Source organism: Achroia grisella, unplaced genomic scaffold (genome assembly GCF_030625045.1).
Source record: "Achroia grisella isolate CSIRO2021 unplaced genomic scaffold, CSIRO_AGI_Agris_v1 utg3071, whole genome shotgun sequence".
NCBI classification, from domain to species: Eukaryota; Metazoa; Arthropoda; class Insecta; order Lepidoptera; family Pyralidae; genus Achroia; species Achroia grisella.
In genome coordinates this window covers 98955-117874 of record NW_026712790.1, presented here as the reverse complement: position 1 = coordinate 117874, position 18920 = coordinate 98955, and the positions used below count along the sequence as shown (strand labels likewise).

Sequence of the window (18920 nt, the reverse complement as noted above, 5' to 3'; positions counted from 1 at the left end):
TTAATTTCAAGAGAAAATGTAGTAACCACCAGCATATTGAGGGTTTTGGGTTATTGTAAGGTGTTAACCTGTAGCGCTGCGATTCGCCCTTTTTCAAAGTTCGCTACCTACACCCGTCAGGGACAAGAATTAAAAGGATATTATTGGAAGCGATGGTTTTTATCTCATCAGAATAGTGTACACTTTCCACAGGAGTTATTTAATTTTTTTATTCATCACCATATGCTATTACATTTTTGTCAAAAGGAAATAATCTAATCAGTAGCTATAGCTTCGTAAATTATCGAAATCGGTTCACACAAATATATTTCCAGAATAAATAGCAACACGAAAAAGGTGAATTTTCATTTCACGCTTGTCACCAAGAAAGAAAAAAACAGAAAACATTGTGACGTACGCATGCAAGATGGCCGCCGTCCAACAAACACATATCTGACAGCATAAACTTTGAAATATTTTCTTTTTCAATGAACGAAATACTTCAAAAGCATGGTTGTGCGAACGTGTTTTCAGTTCCTGAAGGACTTAAAGAGTTAATGTCCGATATTACAAGAGAGGTATGTTTACTGAAATTTATATTTGCTAGTTGGTAGTTTGTATTCACACATTTCAACTTAAAAATATAAAGTTACAACAATTATTTTTTTTGCTCATGCAATTTTCTTCCTTAGTCTCGTTATTCTTGTGATGAGACATTTCCGAATGAGCGATACATTAAAAAACATAAGTATGGCTATTCAAAAGTGCTTAAATTTAAGTTTAATTGAATAAAGATTTTTCTATTCTATTCTATTTTAACCATCAGTGAAGAAAGACGTGTGTTATTAAGTGGTCTGTTGAGAGCTATGATAGCTAAATAGTAGCTATCATAGCTCCCAATAGACTGGACAAATTTTGATGCGGTATTGGTTTAAGGTGATTGAAATAGTTTTTATGTATTACTAGCTATTACCGCGTGGATTTAAAATACATAAAATTTCTTAAATAGAAGTAGCCTAAGTACTCCTTATAACATTAGCTACCTGCCAGTGAAAGTCTCGTCAAAATCGGTCCACCCACTTCAAACATTAAGATTTCATAAACTTACTATACTTATAAATACGGTACATACACCAAAATAACATTTTTTACATATTTTCTCTGTCTGTCTATTTATTGCGGCTAATCTCTGAAATGGCTGGACCGATTTTGTCGGGACTTTTTTTGGCAGGTAGCCGATGGAATAAGGAGTAACTTAGGTTACTTTTTTTTTAGAAAAATGAAGTTAAATTCGACGCGGACGAAGTCGCGTGTACAGCTAGTTTAAAATATAAGACTGCCAATATTGAATGATAATCTATGATGTCGTATCACATTCTTACACAAATACTAATTACTTAATGTAATATTTGTTACGTAATTATGTTACTTAACTGGTATTAAAACGTACTCATATTTACTGTCATAGTTTTTTAATATCTACATTACGAAAACAATAGCCGGCCACGAGTATTTCGAAACTAATGAGTGTCTGATAGTAGCTGCTTTTATTTTCTTTTACGTGTAAAGAAAAAAATGTGCGTGTAAATTAAAGAATTTATTAAAACCAAAAACAAAATTTAACAATAACATGTTAAACGTAAACAACTACATTAGTTTATAAAAACTGTGTTGCAGTTATTTGCGCCCATCTCCAGAGCATTGCATACAAAAAATTAAATATGTAAAAACAAAGGAAAATAAATTTAAATTACTATTAAGAACATTTCGAGAAAGACAATGTATCATTACATAGTATAAAATAAAGTCGCTGTCGCCGTCTGTCCGTCCCTTTGTATGCTTAAATCTTTAAAACTATGAAACGGATATTGAAGCGCTTTTTTTAATAGATAGTGATTCTAGAGGAAGGTTTATATGTATAATACATGTACACCCATGCGAAACCGGAGCAAGTACCTAATATAAAATAAAACAAATGATAAGTACTTATAATTTATGAGACTTAGAGCATGTTTGTGTGTGTGTGAGTGAGTGTATATGTGTGTGTAAATGTAAAATTGCACTGAATAAAATATTTTCTTTCTTCTTCTTTCTTCTAAACAAAGAGGACGAGAAAAACCGCATGCCGCGCAGCTAACTCGTGTATTCCCATATCGTCCGGTGAAGCTGTAAAGGCCAGCTGTGGCCAACAGCATTAGCATCATCAGCAAAAGAAATCGCGCTTTCCAGCGTCCTTTACTCGAACTGTTAGTCGGCTGAGTCCAGAAGCCTTTATAAAAAATAGATTTTTGCCTAAGACTAAGATTGGACATTACATTTTTATGTTTGTTATTATTTGCACAATTTGACCCCACTCAAGACTTTCTATGCCACGCTCTATTGGGTTGACTGGAAGAGATCTCTTTTAGAGATAAGATAATAATCCTCCTTTGTTAACATTCGTTCTAATTAATGTATCTAAAAATGTATTTAAGAGCAATAAAGAATATTTAAGATGATATTATTGAAATAATTGGATACTTTAATCAAACACGAGTTAATCTTAATTTCTGAATCTTATATTGGACTTTTTTTTCTCTTTATATATTTAGGAGCTTAGCAGAATAGTGAGCATGTTAGCTCCGTGTTGACTTCTTAATCAATTACATTACATCTAAACTTTAAATTACTATAAAGTCAAATCTTATCTACTTTTATCTACAGAGTCATTCTAGTTACAGTTATAAAAAAGCAATGGTTATAACAATCGTTTTGTTTGTTAGTATTATTGTTATACTGTTAACAGAAATCATTTCTATACGAGGATATAACAGGACGTGCTTTAGAGTCTTTTTGTAATAATTAATTATGGAATGGTGTTTCCGCCAGGGCTGACGGTTTACTCTGTCGGGGCACCAGTGAAGGATGATAAGACATGAGGTCAGGTCCGTTAGCCCATCGTGGCAATTTTCACATGGTTGTGTCCAGGGGAAATCGCGTAGAAGTCAACCTGACTTGGTACATTGATAGCAATGGAATCATTAGTCCACATTACTAACAATCCTCTTAAATCCTAAAACATCCCTCATATAATTTTTATTATAAATAACCCTGAACAATTTACACAGCGCCATCTAGTGCCACGGTAAGCAGAGCTTGTGTTATGAGTATGGTATGGACAACTGATATAAATTCTAAGATATTTTTTTTGTAAATATATACATAATATACATAGAATACACCCACACCGATATAAACAATCGTACTCATGAATACAAATGTTTACACCGCGCGAGGAATTGAACCTGCGACCATCAGAAGCAAAGCGGTGTGCTTAACCGCCAGACCCAGGACTTTTAAAATATATAGATACCTATATACCTACATTATCCTGTAATAGGTTCTACGGGAACAACCGGACAAGATCTTCGATTTTATAGCAAATTATCTGTCTGTATTGCTCATTACTCGCGAACACGGCATCCTGGCTGTGAGGATCTTGGATGATCTGTGTGACTGCCGACCTTCGGTCTCAGAGCATCTACTGCTGATAGGGATGGAGAGGAATCAAGCGGAAACCTTGGCGCAGGTCATCAAAACAGAAATTGTGGAGTTCGAACCGACTGAAGGAAAAGGTATTTCTTTAAAGTACTACATTGCCTCACTTGTCGATAGTTGCGAGTTCTAATTCTGTATAATACAAAAAATAATCATAATTAGGTCTGTTTGTTAATACATAAATAATATATATATGTTCCACACTTACATACATAGACACACACACACACAGTCTTTTACAGTAGAAACAAATTCTTAATATAATAATAAATAACCCTAGAAGAGCGTGATCTCCTATCACAAGTATTTAATTATCTTTACAAGGAGATCCCAGCCCCGGCTTAAGGAAATATATAAATAAGAATATGATTGTTGATATGTAAAAAAAAAATTGTAAAACATCTATGTCAATGAAATAAATTTATTATTATTATTATTATTATATGTACTAGCTGAGCGCGCACTTTCACTCGCGTGAAATTTATGGCCTATATGTTATTCTAACATATAAGCTATATTACTGTATAGTTTCATCAAAATCCGTACAGTAGTTTGTGCATGAAAGAGTAAGAAATATCTATCTAGTAATTTATTATTACAGAAAAAATTAAAGAGTCTTTAATACTAAAGAAAATATTAACGAGAGCAACACTAGATGAAGATATGGCTGCAAAAGTATGTCAGGTTGCCAGAAATGCATACCGAGATTACTGGTATAGAAAGAAGTTAATGGAACAAGTAATGATAATTATGATATTTTATTATAATGATATTTTAATGATGTCTCCAAAATACAACATTCTTAATTTTTGTGTTAATATTAATGATATGGATAAATACAGAAACTTGTGAAAACTCTGTCCTCTGGATAGTTTTCCATAAAAAAGCGTTTCCAAATTTGTTGACATGAGAATCTTGTCAAACTCTTATTAAAAAGTTCGTTTTTTAAATAGAAATTATTTGTTTATGCAAATTATCTGACTAGACCTATTTACAAAAATTATGACCGTTCAAAAGTGCTAATATTAAGTTTATTTCAATATAGATTATTTCTATTTACTAAATGCAATAATTGTCTCATTAAAATGAAGTAGCGACATTATAAAATACAAAATGTTTTCAGTAAACAGAGGTAAGACAGATAAATAAATTTGTATTTCAATATATTTAATTATTCCTGTATAATAATAAATATAGGTACATTTATTATTGTTATTATATGTAATGTATCCAATGATACGCGGGTAGCGTTTTATTAATGGCCGATACCAACTACTGCAAATGACGGTGTACTGTAAAAATATATTTATCTACTACCCTCAATATTAATACATCATTATCATTACATAGTATAAAATAAAGTCGCTGTCGCTGTCTGTCCGTCTCTATGTATGCTATCTTTAAAACTACGCTACTGATTTTGAAGCGGTTTTTTTAATAGATAGAGTGATTCAAGAGGAAGGTTTATATATATAATACATGTACACCCGGGCGAAGCCAGGGCGAGTAGCTAGTTACATTATAATATTCCTTTATGCCCATTTTAATAGTTTGATTTTTCTATAGAATTTAAAGGTGCAACCAGACCAACCTTGGGAGATTGCTGCAGAGCACACATTGGCGTTATACAAGAAAACCAAACCATCGTTGAGTGAACTGACGAGAGCCACTCAAAAAATACAAGTAAATAAAATTTTTACTTATAAATTATATAACACACGAATATAATAATATAAATTGTATAAAAAATGGGTATTTTACTAGAGGTAATTGTGTTATAAGTAGATATTTTTTACAGACCAACGTCATATTTATTATTCATCTAGCTGTTTATTGACATTGTAGAAAAACACGAAACTATGTCACTATATTCGTAATATATATATATATATAATTTGACGACCTCGGTCGTCTAGCGGTCTAGCACACCGCTTTACGACCGATGGTCGCGGGTTCGATTCCTCGTACGGCACAAACATTTGTATTCATGAGTATCATTGTTTGTATCGGTCTGGGTGTTTTCTATGTATAATATGTATGTATTTACAAAAAAAATATCTATGTATATGTATCAGTTATCTAGTACCCATAACACTAGCTTTAGCTAGCTTAACTTGGGTCTAGACGGCGCTGTGTGAATTGTCCTGATATGATTATGATGATTATATTAAATACTAGCTGTCCCGGCAAACGTTATGCCTTAAAATAAAAAAAAATTAGGGGTGGACTACCCCTAACATTTAGGGGGATGGAAAATAGATGTTAGCCGATTCTCAGACCTACTCAATACGCTCACAAAATTTCATGAGAATCGGACAAGCCGTTTCGGAGGAGTATGGGAACGAAAACTGGCACGAGAATTTTATATATAAGATATTCTTCGATTACTGTATTTTAAAACAGTAATAATATGTAATAATTAAAACGTCCGACTTGTTATGTAGCTCCTACATTACTTCGAAAACAAATGAATATCTTTTCTTTAGAAGAAAACACATATATAAAAAGACTGTAAACTGTAAAAGGTCAGCGTACCTCAGTCTCACTTATTTCAGCCGCCAAGACAAGCTTGCTATATCAGTTGTGGACTGTGATTTCTTCAAAAGGATGAGAATTCTGTATTATATCTAATAGGCTGTTATTTTGCAGAACTCTATTTCATTAATTGAGAGATATAAAAAATAAAAAAGACAAACTATATTTATTTGGCGCATACAAAAGAATCATAGCAAACATAAAATAAGATTTTAACATTTGTAATACTATAAACATAGTTTTATAATCATTTAAAACTGAGAATATTGGTTACCACAGCAAATATTGATTTTTAGTGTAAGCAGTGGGAGTAATCGTTAGCTTTATGTAATGAAATTAAAATTTATATAAAGTGTGATAGTTGGTAAATATTTGTATTATTTTATTCACTTGTGTGCTGAAATACATCGATATATACATAGATATGTAGTTCATATGTATGTATGTATGATGGTACCACAAACATAACAACAATCCCTTTTTAGGCGGCATATAGAGGATATCACGTGCGCAGAAATTTACTACGACACTTAAAACCGAAACCCAAGAAAATGGGACCAAAGGTAGATTTACTAGGACCACCACTGGACGTGGCAGATTCCAGGGAAATTGATCTTGGACCTATAATTGTAAGTTAATGTATGTAAAATTAAGGGTTACTTAAAATCTTGATGTGACAAACGATTATACCTCTTCTATATGTTGTGATAATAGAAATATTGTGTTGCCAAATCCTTAGATATTTATCCCATTAAGGCGAAGCAAAAAGGTGATGAAATGATTTTAACCGATCTGAGCTTCCAAACTTCTTATTAGAATTTGTAAATATTATATCGTTAGAAGAGTTTAGATCTTTCGCTGGTTATAAGGCTGTGATATCACATTAAATTAAACACGGCGCCCTGAAGCGGATAAAGTCTTGAACTAAAGATGTTGAATGCCTGAATAGATGCTGGGATGAGAATATTTCTTATATCATACCTTGTAGGGTGTATTTTTTTTAGTTGTTGACAAAATGTTGTAGTTTTGAACTTATTTTGTCTTATAATCACTCATTTATAAATTAGTGCAATAGAGTGATTATAAGATATTAATTGATGCTATACTGGTAACAAAAACAATCTTTTTTAATAGAACATACAAGTTCGCAAGGATGATGTCGGTAAAATGTTTGAAAAACACGCCGCTGAACAACTTGGGCTTCTATATGACCCTATGAGAACTATCACTCACGTTGATGACAAGGAAATATTAGAGGAAGAACAAGTAAAAACCGCTGAACCGCCTAGCAAAGCGCAAAATCGTTTATCAGAATTGGAACCTAGTAAAGAAGTTGAAATGCCAAGACAGAGTAATTTCGACCCGGCAGCATTAGGAAATGTTAAGAGTCGTCATTTGAGCATTGTACCTGAACCTATTCATATAGATGATATAGCAAGTAAAATCAATTTAGCCTATTAACTTCATAAATATAAATAGTTAATAAAATTCTTTGTCGGGCGTAGTAACGTATTTAAAGAAGGTTTTAAGACACTCGACTTTACAGCATGCTTAGAAAGAGTAAGATATGGTACTAAAATTGCAGAGTAACTTAACCTGACACCTTGAGAAGGTCATGCCTCTGACGTGAAAGTGATGTTAATAGAACTGTTCATATGAATAGGCGACATAGGGACTTAGGTGGACCGTGAGCATGTTGCCTTTCCAGTCATTAAAATAATCTGCAATTTCATAGAAGACGATTATAACATCTATTAGATTTGTTCTCTTTTACCTGTTAGTGTAATCATAAGCCATCTAAACCAAGTAATATTATAACTTATACTTGTAATATGACCGATATTAATGTAAAATTGCAGCTCCACGTCAATTAGAGTCCAATAAAAATTATCCATTGGGCCAAACACATGAAGTTTCCGTGCCAAAAAAAACTATCTCAGACGTAAGTGCTTAAAAAAGTTGCTTTATCTATTGACTTGTCTAGCATTGCAATAAATTATTTTCTTTGAAATTATTTGCTTTTAGTATAATACATTAAATGGTTCGAAAGTAATAAATACGTATGTCCTTATTTAAATAGTTTTAAACTTTGTATGCTCGAGATATAGTTGTATGTGGAATTGATAATAATTTACATTATTAGACTTCAAATTTTATGAAAGTATATCAAATTAATGAAATCTACGATTTGATTTATTAGCTGTCAAAGAAGATTGTGACAGAAAACATGGAAAAGTTGAAAGATATACCTGATGCCACAATAACAATAACTAATGTACCAGCAGATCAGCCAATAGTCGCTGATATAGCACAAGAAATTCCTGAAGATATACCAGGTATACTTAGTATATTAGTTAATGCAGTAATATATTCAGTGCCAATAAAATCTAAATGTGAAATCATAGATCACGAGCACGATCTACTAACAATAAACCATTTTCTCTCCTATCTATAGATATAATACGTGTAAGTAGTTAAAGATTTTTTTTGTCAGGACAATTCACACAGCGCCATCTAGACCCAAGTTAAGCTAACTAAAGCTTGTGTTGTGGGTACTAGAACTGATAGATAGTATAAGTTAATCAATCCAATGCATGCATTATTGACTTCTATAACGTTAAGGAGCAGTGTGGTAGAATAATCTAGTATCGTGTAGTGTTGTATAATACCAATTATCATATACATTTATTATCAACTGTTTAAATTGCATGATATTAAACATTTATATATGGTACTTAATTACTACTAAACAAAAGAAAATCCAATAATATTATCAATTTACTCGGCAAGTGTCATATATATAATTAGACATATAAATATAGACAAACAGCGGCAAGCCGTCGCTAAGGCTGCAAACATATGATAAAATGTTTGTCTGAAGAGATATGTTTGTCTGTATTTAAATGTCTAATTATATATATGACACTTTCTTATCCATTTTGAATATAGTTAAACGGGGTTTAACACGAATAATTTTGGTGGGTAAATAAAGGTATTTACCTCTCTCGACGTTTCGATTGGGTTGCACTAGCCGTGGTCACGAGCTGACTGGAGTGTTACTCCTGACAGTTCGTGATATATTAATACCATTATTTTATGGTAAATAAAGATAAGTACCATAAAATTATTCGTGTTAAAACCTATTCAACTATATTAAGAATGTATATCAAACGCGAAAGATTAAAAATAAGTTTGTTATCCAATTAACAGCCCATGCAACTGATAAGCATAATAATGCGCAACTGATAAGCATAATACTAAACTTTTATTTCATAAAAACTCAACTTCTCTACAGTTACTATAGGATGAACATGATAATGAAATGAAATTTGGTCGATTTGGAAACTTATTTTTAAAGTCTTACAGCTCGTTCATAATATTTGTAACCTTAATCCTACAGATGACAGAACTGATGGTGATGGAGAAAGTGCACCAACTACGTCAATTCCATCAGCAACTCCAGATACTGCTGACGGCACTGATATGGAAGATGACGGTATTCTTGACACCACTGGAGAAGACGATGAAGGAGCTTAAGCAATATTTTACCCATGCATTTATTAAACTATTATGAATTATGACAAATTTATTTATTATAGCGAATGTTTTTATATTAGAAAAATTGATACTACAATTTTTAACACTATGTAACAATAGGTTATACAATAGATAATAATTGCTGTTGTGTTGTATTTTGAAGACGTAGAAACCAGAATGCGATTTAGTTTTAATATTAGCGATTTATTGAGTATGCCTAAGGAAGGAAAAGGAAGGAAAGTTATGTTTTTTCGTATTAGATTAGTTGAACGCGGCCTTCTAGATTTATTTTAATTATCTGTCAAAAATAGTAACAATAAATTGTTGAAATACAAAATGGAAGATTTATTACAATCCCAAGTAAAGGACAGCTGTAAGCTGGCACTACCTGAAGGACTAAAGGATTTAATGTCAGATATTTCTAGAGAAGTAACGACCTATTAAAGTACCTAGCAGTATGTAATGGTGGCAGTAGATTCAATAAATTCAATAAACGTAGAATTCATGTATTCACAAGGCTTTGCAGGAGCCAAAAACTTGATGGAGACTCTTACTTTTCAATAACACTATTTACAGTTAACAATTTGCGTAACATAGATATCTGCTAATAAATTAATTTAATTTTGACACAAATAATATATATATATATATTAATATAATTATATATAATTATATTAATATATATAGTATGTTCCGGCACTCCTTCAACACTCTTGAACGCAATCTATTTTAACTGCAAAAAGTTGCTATTTAAATGTTCACAGGCGTATTGGATTTGTTTTCGATGTACCTGCGTTATTTTGTACAAATACGGTAAATAGTTATTGTCATTTTAGATAACACAATTGATGTATTTTTTAGCCACACTGCAGTGATCGTAGGAAAAGGGAAATAAGGAACTCACCCAAATTGCACAAAATTATAGTATATAGACAATCTGCGTCGGTGACCTGAAGCACTTGAGGTTTTCAATAACAATACACCACACTCGCGACACAAATACAGTTTGTTTTAATATTTAAGGAGCTCCTTTTGTTTAATTGTGCATATTGTGCAGGAGAAGGGGGCGGGAAAAAGCAGAGTGGCGGCTTACAAACTTTTTTTTTTTGTTGTTTTTATTTTTATCGTTTTAGTAGACGCGCAAACAACAATCGTGATGCGCCTAAATCTGGCTTGCAAAAACTTTATAAAATAAATGTTAAAGGTCTTCAGGTCCAATAGACAATCAATAAATAATAATTGACGACTAAAATAAGGCTAACTTCGATGGGATTACCGTACATACAGTACCTTTAGATAATGCCATTGTTACCCCAACTTTATCCTTAACTTTATCCTCCATCATATTATATATTTTTTTAAGCTTTTTAATTTTAGGTTCTTAGTTGTACAAATAGGTTATGTAAAAACTAGTAATAATTTTTTTTTCTTAGTTTATGTCAGACAGATTTAAATGATTATCTTTGCATTAACATATGAAATTGTACATATACACCAATTAGCACAATGTTAAATACTTATATAAAATTAAAAAAAGTTCGTCCATTCTTCTTAATTTACTACAGGTTCTTCGCGTACAACCACAAAACCTCTATCAATTCATAACTCGCTATCTATCAGCACTTCTGACGGCAAGAGAGAACTTGCACATTGCCTCTCGAGTATGTAGCGATATCTGTGAGGGTGCATGTAATCCGGAATTAGAAGACGAATTAAGGTATACAGGTTTAGATGACGAGGATGCAGCCGCAGCTAGTGATGTGATTTTCGACTATTTTAAAAATGATACAGGTATATTACATACATATATCTGTAGTACAATCTTCAATATCTTGGGCTAATCCACCGCTAAATATAGAATCTTAGCGCAAACGAGTGTGCTATTCCATTATCAAAAAATAAATTAAATTATTATATGTGTTACACACACATATATAGGAAACGAGGTAAAATTTTTTTTTGTACCTATTTCTCGTATACCTCGTATGCCTATTTCTTTAATATATCCGCGCAAATTGTAAGCTTAGAAAAAATATAATAATTTAAATAATGTCTTTATTTGGTTCATCAAGATGTGATATACACTGCTTATAGTATACTTAAAATATCAAATATTAAGTGCAGTAATTGTTTTATTTAGTAGGTGTTGATATTTTTCTTGTGTATTTGAAATAATAAATAATATAGAGTTTAAAGAGCATACAAATGTTTATAGCGAAGGATGGCAATCTAATGCTAAATCTAATGAAGAACACTACAATAAATGATTCTCATCTGCCCGCTGTACAGGAGGCAGTTAGAAAAGCGTTCCGACGGCATCAGATCAACAATACGACTATTTATGGGGTATTTTAATTATATCGACTCTAATATTTGTTAGTACTTAGTAGAAGTTTAAAGACTTGTAGATACGCAATTATAACAACAAGACAATGTAATGATTGGGCACCGTAAAACATTGGACATGATACTGGTTTAGCCAAGGAAGAAAATAAATTTTTATATAATTCATGTATTTTATACATTTTAAGTGAACGATCTATGTTCCTTTCCTAAAGTGTATATATACATATATACACGCTAGGAATGCAGAAATTAGAGGAGATATAAACTGTAAAATACTTACATAATATAATACAATATTACAGTGAAGAGAAAAAAAGTTTCATTATTTATAAATAACATATGGGCAAAAATTGTGACTAGTCTGTTTTCATCCATTTATGAGTTTGCAGAGAATGTATATATATGTACAGAAATTAGATACAAATAATAAATATACTAATAATAATACTAATAATGCATAGTCAATACAATTGCACGAATCCACGTTAAGTTCTAAACTCCTTTACTATCAAAAAATAAATCTCATTATATATAAGACAAAAACATTTGGGCAAAAATTATGGCTGATCTATTTTTATCCTTGTTTGAATTTGGAATAATAGCTATTTGAAACTCTATTCGTCAAATTTCGAGTCATATGTTCAGAACAGTTCACTTAAACAGGATTTCACAATATTTTTGCTCCTTGGAGCAGTAATTTTTGATCCTTCGAGCCGGATAAAATTATATTGCTCAATGTACCTAAACGAGATTCAAAAAGAATTTTGTCAAATACATATCCATATTTTGTTGAACTAAATATTAATTTGCTGAAGTACGTTTAATTATTTAATAGATTTATATTATTTTATTGCAATTTTATCGCCAAACAGTGACTACCAGGCTTCCAAGCTATATCCAAATTTTATACATTGCCTGATGATGTCTTATTCAGATGCGAAATACGTGTCGTAATATAGGTATAGATTCAATAAATTGGAATTTGACCAATAGAAAACGGCCGTAACGCTTCAAGTAGTGGTGGTCAGGTTTCCGCACTGAATATTTATGGCCTCACTCATTCTAATGGTTGCGGATTTGAACAAAGTAAATCCGTTAAGTAATACTTACTCAGTTTTACTTCACTAGTCGTCTTCAGACAGCGACGATGGAGTTTTACGTGCTGCGAGCCACACTTTGCAATTATATCGTAAGACAAAGCCTACAGATAATGAATATCATTTAATGGCACAGAAAATTCAGGTAACTATTTATAATCTGTTTCTTTATGTAGTTGGAATGCCAAAGGAACGGACAATTTAGATGTATTGAGTGTATATTGGTACGTTTTAATTAATGATAAGGACTAAGACGATTATGATGAATTATGATTATGAAAAGAGGCGCGTAAAGCGAGATAAAATTTCTTCTCATGCATAACTGGGCAAACATTCTGGTATACAATATTTGGTAAGTAAAGTTGCTATTATTTTATTCCAGGCGTCGTACCGCGCTTATGGAGTTAGACGACGTTATAAAAATAATAAAGTATCGGTAGACAAGAATAAAATTGAGAAGAAAAATATTCATTTTGACATCCAGGTTTATAACCTTATACCTTGTGTAGTTACTATCATATCATATGAATATAGTATACACAATTTCAGAATCTGCTGGTCTGGTACATACTGATATGATAGAAGCAAATATCTTTTACCACTGAATCAGTTTCGATGAATTTTAGTATACAGATGCTTTGAACCCCGGTAAAGAACATTACCGCCTGCTTTTTGTCAATGTTTGCAGAGAGTTTTGTTTTTTGTGTGTAAACCACGTAAAACAATTAAAATGGTACAATATATTATCCAATTCTACGAAGACAGTAGTTTACTTATATATTCGATTATATGACATGTATGCCGTAATATACTCGTCTTATACCATATATAGATATATTTTATAATATACTTTAAAATTATTATTAAATTTCAGATCAATGAATCAGACGTGTCTCCTACTCAGTCACATCTTAGTAAGTTATTACAATATGTATTAGTGATCATAACACTATACTAATAATAGTATACTCTATATCACCCTATACTACTATATATATAGTATCCATTATAAACCCTATAAAATATTGCATTCGATTCGGCCAATTCTTGAAAAAGTTATACGTTACTAAACTGATGACATGTCCCTTGCAAGTGCAGTAAAAACATCATATTCGCTAAACATAAAAAGATTAATTCAAGGGTTCGAGGAGAGAGACCTATGTACTCCAAAGATTGTTCCAAACACAATATGCTCTAAAGTAAAATTAATGAATAACAAATATTTCTGATACTTACCCTGTTTTAGGTACTGTAGATATAAAAATACAACATTGTATATACATATTCACTTTAGTCATAAATGAAAACTTAACTAATATATTATAGAAAATATTAAGTAAATTGCAAATTTACACATACTAATATATGTTTTCCATACATAATACAATTTAATATTCTTTCAGATATATGCAATATTTCATCAAGTTCACTAGCTGGATCGCATTTGAGTCTACCCAAATACAAACCATATTCTGTCCACAACTCCATCACACTTGGTGAATTAGACAAAACACCAGACAGAGAACATACAGTCACAGATTATACAAATAATTTGAATACAACCAGTTACAATAATGTATACCGTAGAAGGAATATAAATGTTGATAACGATGCGAAAACATTCAGAAATGATGATAATGAAAACATTAATGATTCCCGAGAAGATATTGACGATGTAGTAATTGATGCTGATGATGATTCTGAAAGGTCAATTGAAGAAATATTCACAAAACACTGTCGAAGCGACGATGATTAAATTTTGCTAAACGCTAGTCAAGAAAGAAGAAATTCTGTACAGCTTCTTAAAACATAATTATGAAGGGTCAATAGAAGAAATATTTGCCAAACAATCTTGAAGCGGTGGTGATTTAAATTTGGTATTTGTCAAGAATTTATTACTTCTTGTGAAGCGTTTCATCATGATGTAAGAAGCACTAATTATGAGGACGACTTAGGCTTTCCGGCTACTAGAAGGGAGACCCCAAGCAGCGCCCGATCAAGAAGAAAGAAAGAAAGAAAATTGTTTATTTGGTACACTAAAAATAATTTTTAAAATTAAATTTACATTTATATTAATAATTAGAGTACCAACTAGGTCTCCGCTCAGCATATGTCGTGACGGGGACTAGTTGCCGCTTCCCCCCAGGTCCAACTAAGACCGGGATAAACCCATTTCTAATACAATTCACTTTAGTATCTAAAATACTACCGACACACTACGCTCGTCGACTGAATGCCGTGACTTATTCAATGAAAGGGGATTATTCAAATCCCGACCTCCGTATTTATATATTGTTAATTTGAAATTATAGACAAATATTTCAATTTTATTTATTTGTATAAACAATAACAAGAGTTAGGTAAACTTCATTATAGATAAATTCAATAAAATACTATTATCATTATAATAAAATTTATTATATTATTTTTACAATTTCTTATTTTAACATAATAATGTTTACAACTAAAATATTTATTTTTTCTTTTTGGTCAATTACATTTTATATTTATATTAAATAACTAAATAATAAAACTTAACAATAAACGTGTGGATTAAAACAGTGCTTTTCTATTCGTTACAAAAATCCGATCTTTACGTGATATAATAATAAATAATCTTAATAATTTATTATTATTATATTCAAAAAGTCATTTAAAAACATATTTTATGTACCAATATATTAGTAGAATATTTCATTTCGTGAAATTCTAAGTATTATATTAGATTTGCTGTCTTGTATTTTAAAACCTTTTGTTAAATGCTTTTATTATTTTAAATAAATGTAACGATTCCAAATGCGTATTTTTTTTACATCCAAGATATAAAATATTAAATCTATAACAGAATTTACAATAATAATAAGTATATATAATAATTTAATTAATGCACCTATAGGTAACATAGTTAGCTACCAGAGTATTTAAAGTTATGCTTAATTACGAATTAATATTACAAATATAAGTCTAAGTTAGTAGATAGTTCACTTAGACAATAAGTTAGTAGAAATCACAGCAGATCTCAATAACAACTATGGAAATAAACTTCTAATTAGAATACGTTTATTTATTATGGTAGAAATTATGCATTCGTGTGGAATTTTTCATAAAGCAAATTCATATTTACATTATCCTGAATTTGTGTAACCACAGATATAATAACGAAATCTGATCATTAAAATTAAAACGAATTGGCTAAAAGACTAGTTAAATTACTTAAAAACGATAATAAAAATAAAATTGTTCGAAATACAAAATAGTTTATGTACAATTCGTTATATTAAGAGTTTTTTGTCATCAATAGAACAAAAAGGTATGATGCCTTAATTATATAAAATGAAAATATGTATATCTCAATACTTAAGCAAATAATTAAAATGTAAACAAATTGAGTTATATATTAAAATATAACAGTGTTTGAACGACCAATTTTAGAGATCTAGTAATTTAACTTTGGCATTTTTCAAATAGTTTTTGTTTAAATTAAACAATGAAATGTATTACTTAACACATTCAGGTAATGTTCAAGGTATTAACTTCAAGTCAATGTGAAAAATATATACTCTTAATGTAGTTACAATTCGAATTAAATATTAAAGTCCAGAAAATATCTATCAGAACTTATACTTTCAGCGCCTAATATATTTAAATAGCAATAAGGTACTCTTTTGCTCATGCTCATTCTAAACGAGTTAATGAAATAGCAATTAAATACACTTTTGCATTATGTCTGCATTTATCTTGCAGCGCCTACTTTATTATAAAAGCAATAACATACTTTTACTCTCAGAGAGCATACACGTCATGATATTGTAATATCTAATTACCCCATACTCTATATATTGTCAAAATTTACAAAAACACATTTGACATTGGAATGTACCATTGAGCTACATAGCTTATCGTCTATAGACAAATCTTTATTTTTTTACTATAGCAATACTTACTGCAAATTCTTATGATAGTCTTATATAGTAGTAGGGTATATTCATATCGATTCGCTATTCAAATGCAAACTCCGAATTACAATACGTCTTCATAATGTACAGTTACCTACTTATATTTATATTAAAAACATGTTTTGGAAACAAGATTTGATACCTAAACCTTGAGGCATAAGATTCATTATCGAACTCAGTACCTAGCTGCCAATATATCATAAGATAATCGACATAGCATTTAGATTGCAATGTTTTTTAAAACATTGTTAATCATTAAAGGCTTAATGTTATTTAATAATGTTAATTCAACATTAAAACACCTTCAGTTTTGAGGTTATGTTTTTTTTGTTCCGTTGATCTTTCAACGAAAAGGCAAAGGGAAATGCGCTCATACAGCCATTCGAGGTTATGTATTAATTTATTATAGTAACAACAACTGTCAAATACTTCTTACAAAAACGCAAATCCATCAATTTAAATCTGTTACTGTAATTAAGAATTGTTAGCAATTAAGCCATTGATGTCCCAACGTTGCATTTACATCTTTATATTTATTTATGAAGAGTTTAAACTGGATTAAACACCGGGAAGTGTGTTAAATATTAATTAAACCGAAATAAATATACAAATTAAATTTAAATAGGTTTTAGACATTAGGGCGTTTATTATCAAAGTATCGCAATGTTGATATTATAGGTCAATTTAAAAAGAGTTTTCTCCTTTTACAATTCGTTTATCGAACATTTTAAGGTAATTTATAGGTATTTATATTATAAAAAGGAAAGTTTTGAACGTATTGGATATTCTCAAAAACATAAATAAAAATCTTTTACAACCATAGAATACTACGTTAATCAGCAAGTAACATAGTCAGTATGTTCTTTATAAAAAACTAGAAACATCAATTTAATTATAAAATTAATTAATTACGATAATTACTACAGTTTGAACGCTAATTATCTTTAAAGATTCTTAGCATACTATATATGTTTATTTTTCGGACCATAACATATATATTTATTCTTCTGTCTCACTTCTAAATGCTTATGAATGACTCTAAATATAACATTGAAAATTATCGAGCAATCCAATTAATAGTTTTTTGAGTTTATCTGTTACATGCAAAACTTCAAATATTCCCTCTAAGACACATACAACATAAGTTTAAAGTCTATTTGAAAACTTACAGATAATGAAATGATAATACAGATATTGTGACACTTTGATATCGAACGCTTTTAAAATAGGTAACCGCGTTAGCTAGAAGCGTAATTTAAAAGAAAATCACGTAAAGCCGTCTCGCGCCAAAAATCACACGCTTAACAACAAAACGCATTAAACTCACATACAACATTTTGAAATGCTACTTTAAACAGAGAACGTTTAAGTCGAATTTTCAAGAAAAAATATTTTTCAGTTAATACATTTTATTGTTATGCGTATATTATATTCGTTTGTCATGAGTACCTCGGTATTCTCAGGTCTTCGTTCATGTGCGCTTATTTTAAATGCCTTAGCTGGTTTTTCAGATTGTATCCACACCACCTCCCATTAGCTTGTTTCCATATTCACTTAATAGCTGAAAAATATAATAAATTTGTCATCTATATACATGAAAATGAATTGCCGTTCGTTAGTCTCGCTAAAACACGAGAACGGCTGAACCGATTTGGCTAAATTTAGTCTTGAAATATTCGGGGAAATCCAGGGAAGGTTTAAACGGTGATAAAATATGGAAAAATTGTAAGGAAAATAGTAAAAACAACAATTATATTATCCCATACAAATAGCTGATACTTGTAAAACTTTGCACGCGCTCTGCGTTCAGAAATTTATTGCGTAACTAAACTTCAATAAACCTTGACATGTTATTTAATATTGAAGTGCGGAACGGAACTTGCAGGATCAGGTAGTTTTTGTATAATTTTTCATGGATCATCCATAAATTAAA

The 18920-nt window shown here is 30.7% G+C and overlaps 3 protein-coding genes across 3 annotated transcripts in view; 2 read left to right on the top strand and 1 right to left on the bottom strand.

The window, feature by feature from the left end:
• The first annotated feature begins 406 nt into the window (after positions 1–406).
• On the top strand, positions 407–9919 carry LOC131843381 (uncharacterized). The gene is made up of 9 exons (XM_059192009.1): positions 407–557; positions 3359–3593; positions 4118–4254; positions 5083–5199; positions 6537–6680; positions 7186–7489; positions 7911–7993; positions 8252–8387; positions 9452–9919. Exons 1-9 carry the CDS (start codon positions 468–470, stop codon positions 9586–9588), a joined length of 1383 nt encoding a protein of 460 aa, XP_059047992.1. The 5' UTR covers positions 407–467; the 3' UTR covers positions 9589–9919.
• Positions 9920–11217: 1298 nt separating this feature from the next.
• LOC131843378 (uncharacterized) lies at positions 11218–15417 on the top strand. The gene is made up of 6 exons (XM_059192006.1): positions 11218–11305; positions 11804–11934; positions 13063–13176; positions 13414–13515; positions 13906–13945; positions 14435–15417. The coding sequence occupies exons 2-6, from the start codon at positions 11821–11823 to the stop codon at positions 14785–14787; spliced, it is 723 nt and encodes a 240-aa protein (XP_059047989.1). The 5' UTR covers positions 11218–11305; positions 11804–11820; the 3' UTR covers positions 14788–15417.
• Positions 15418–17328: 1911 nt separating this feature from the next.
• Positions 17329–18920, bottom strand: part of LOC131843377 (uncharacterized) — a 90959-nt gene continuing 89367 nt past the window's right edge. The window contains exon 12 of the mRNA XM_059192005.1: positions 17329–18548. Coding sequence (XP_059047988.1) covers positions 18495–18548 — 54 coding nt within the window. The 3' untranslated portion in view covers positions 17329–18494. The remainder of the gene's footprint in view (positions 18549–18920) is intronic.

Excerpts from the sequence above, each read along its gene's own strand:
- LOC131843378 (XM_059192006.1), top strand. The coding sequence starts at position 11,821 with ATGCTAAATCTAATGAAGAACACTACAATAAATGATTCTCATCTGCCC. Across the intron at positions 13,516-13,905 it reads ATATTCATTTTGACATCCAG|ATCAATGAATCAGACGTGTC; the intron begins GTTTATAACCTT and ends ATTAAATTTCAG. Across the intron at positions 13,946-14,434 it reads TCCTACTCAGTCACATCTTA|ATATATGCAATATTTCATCA; the intron begins GTAAGTTATTAC and ends ATATTCTTTCAG.
- LOC131843381 (XM_059192009.1), top strand. The coding sequence starts at position 468 with ATGAACGAAATACTTCAAAAGCATGGTTGTGCGAACGTGTTTTCAGTT. Across the intron at positions 558-3,358 it reads TGTCCGATATTACAAGAGAG|GTTCTACGGGAACAACCGGA; the intron begins GTATGTTTACTG and ends ATCCTGTAATAG. Across the intron at positions 7,994-8,251 it reads CAAAAAAAACTATCTCAGAC|CTGTCAAAGAAGATTGTGAC; the intron begins GTAAGTGCTTAA and ends TTGATTTATTAG.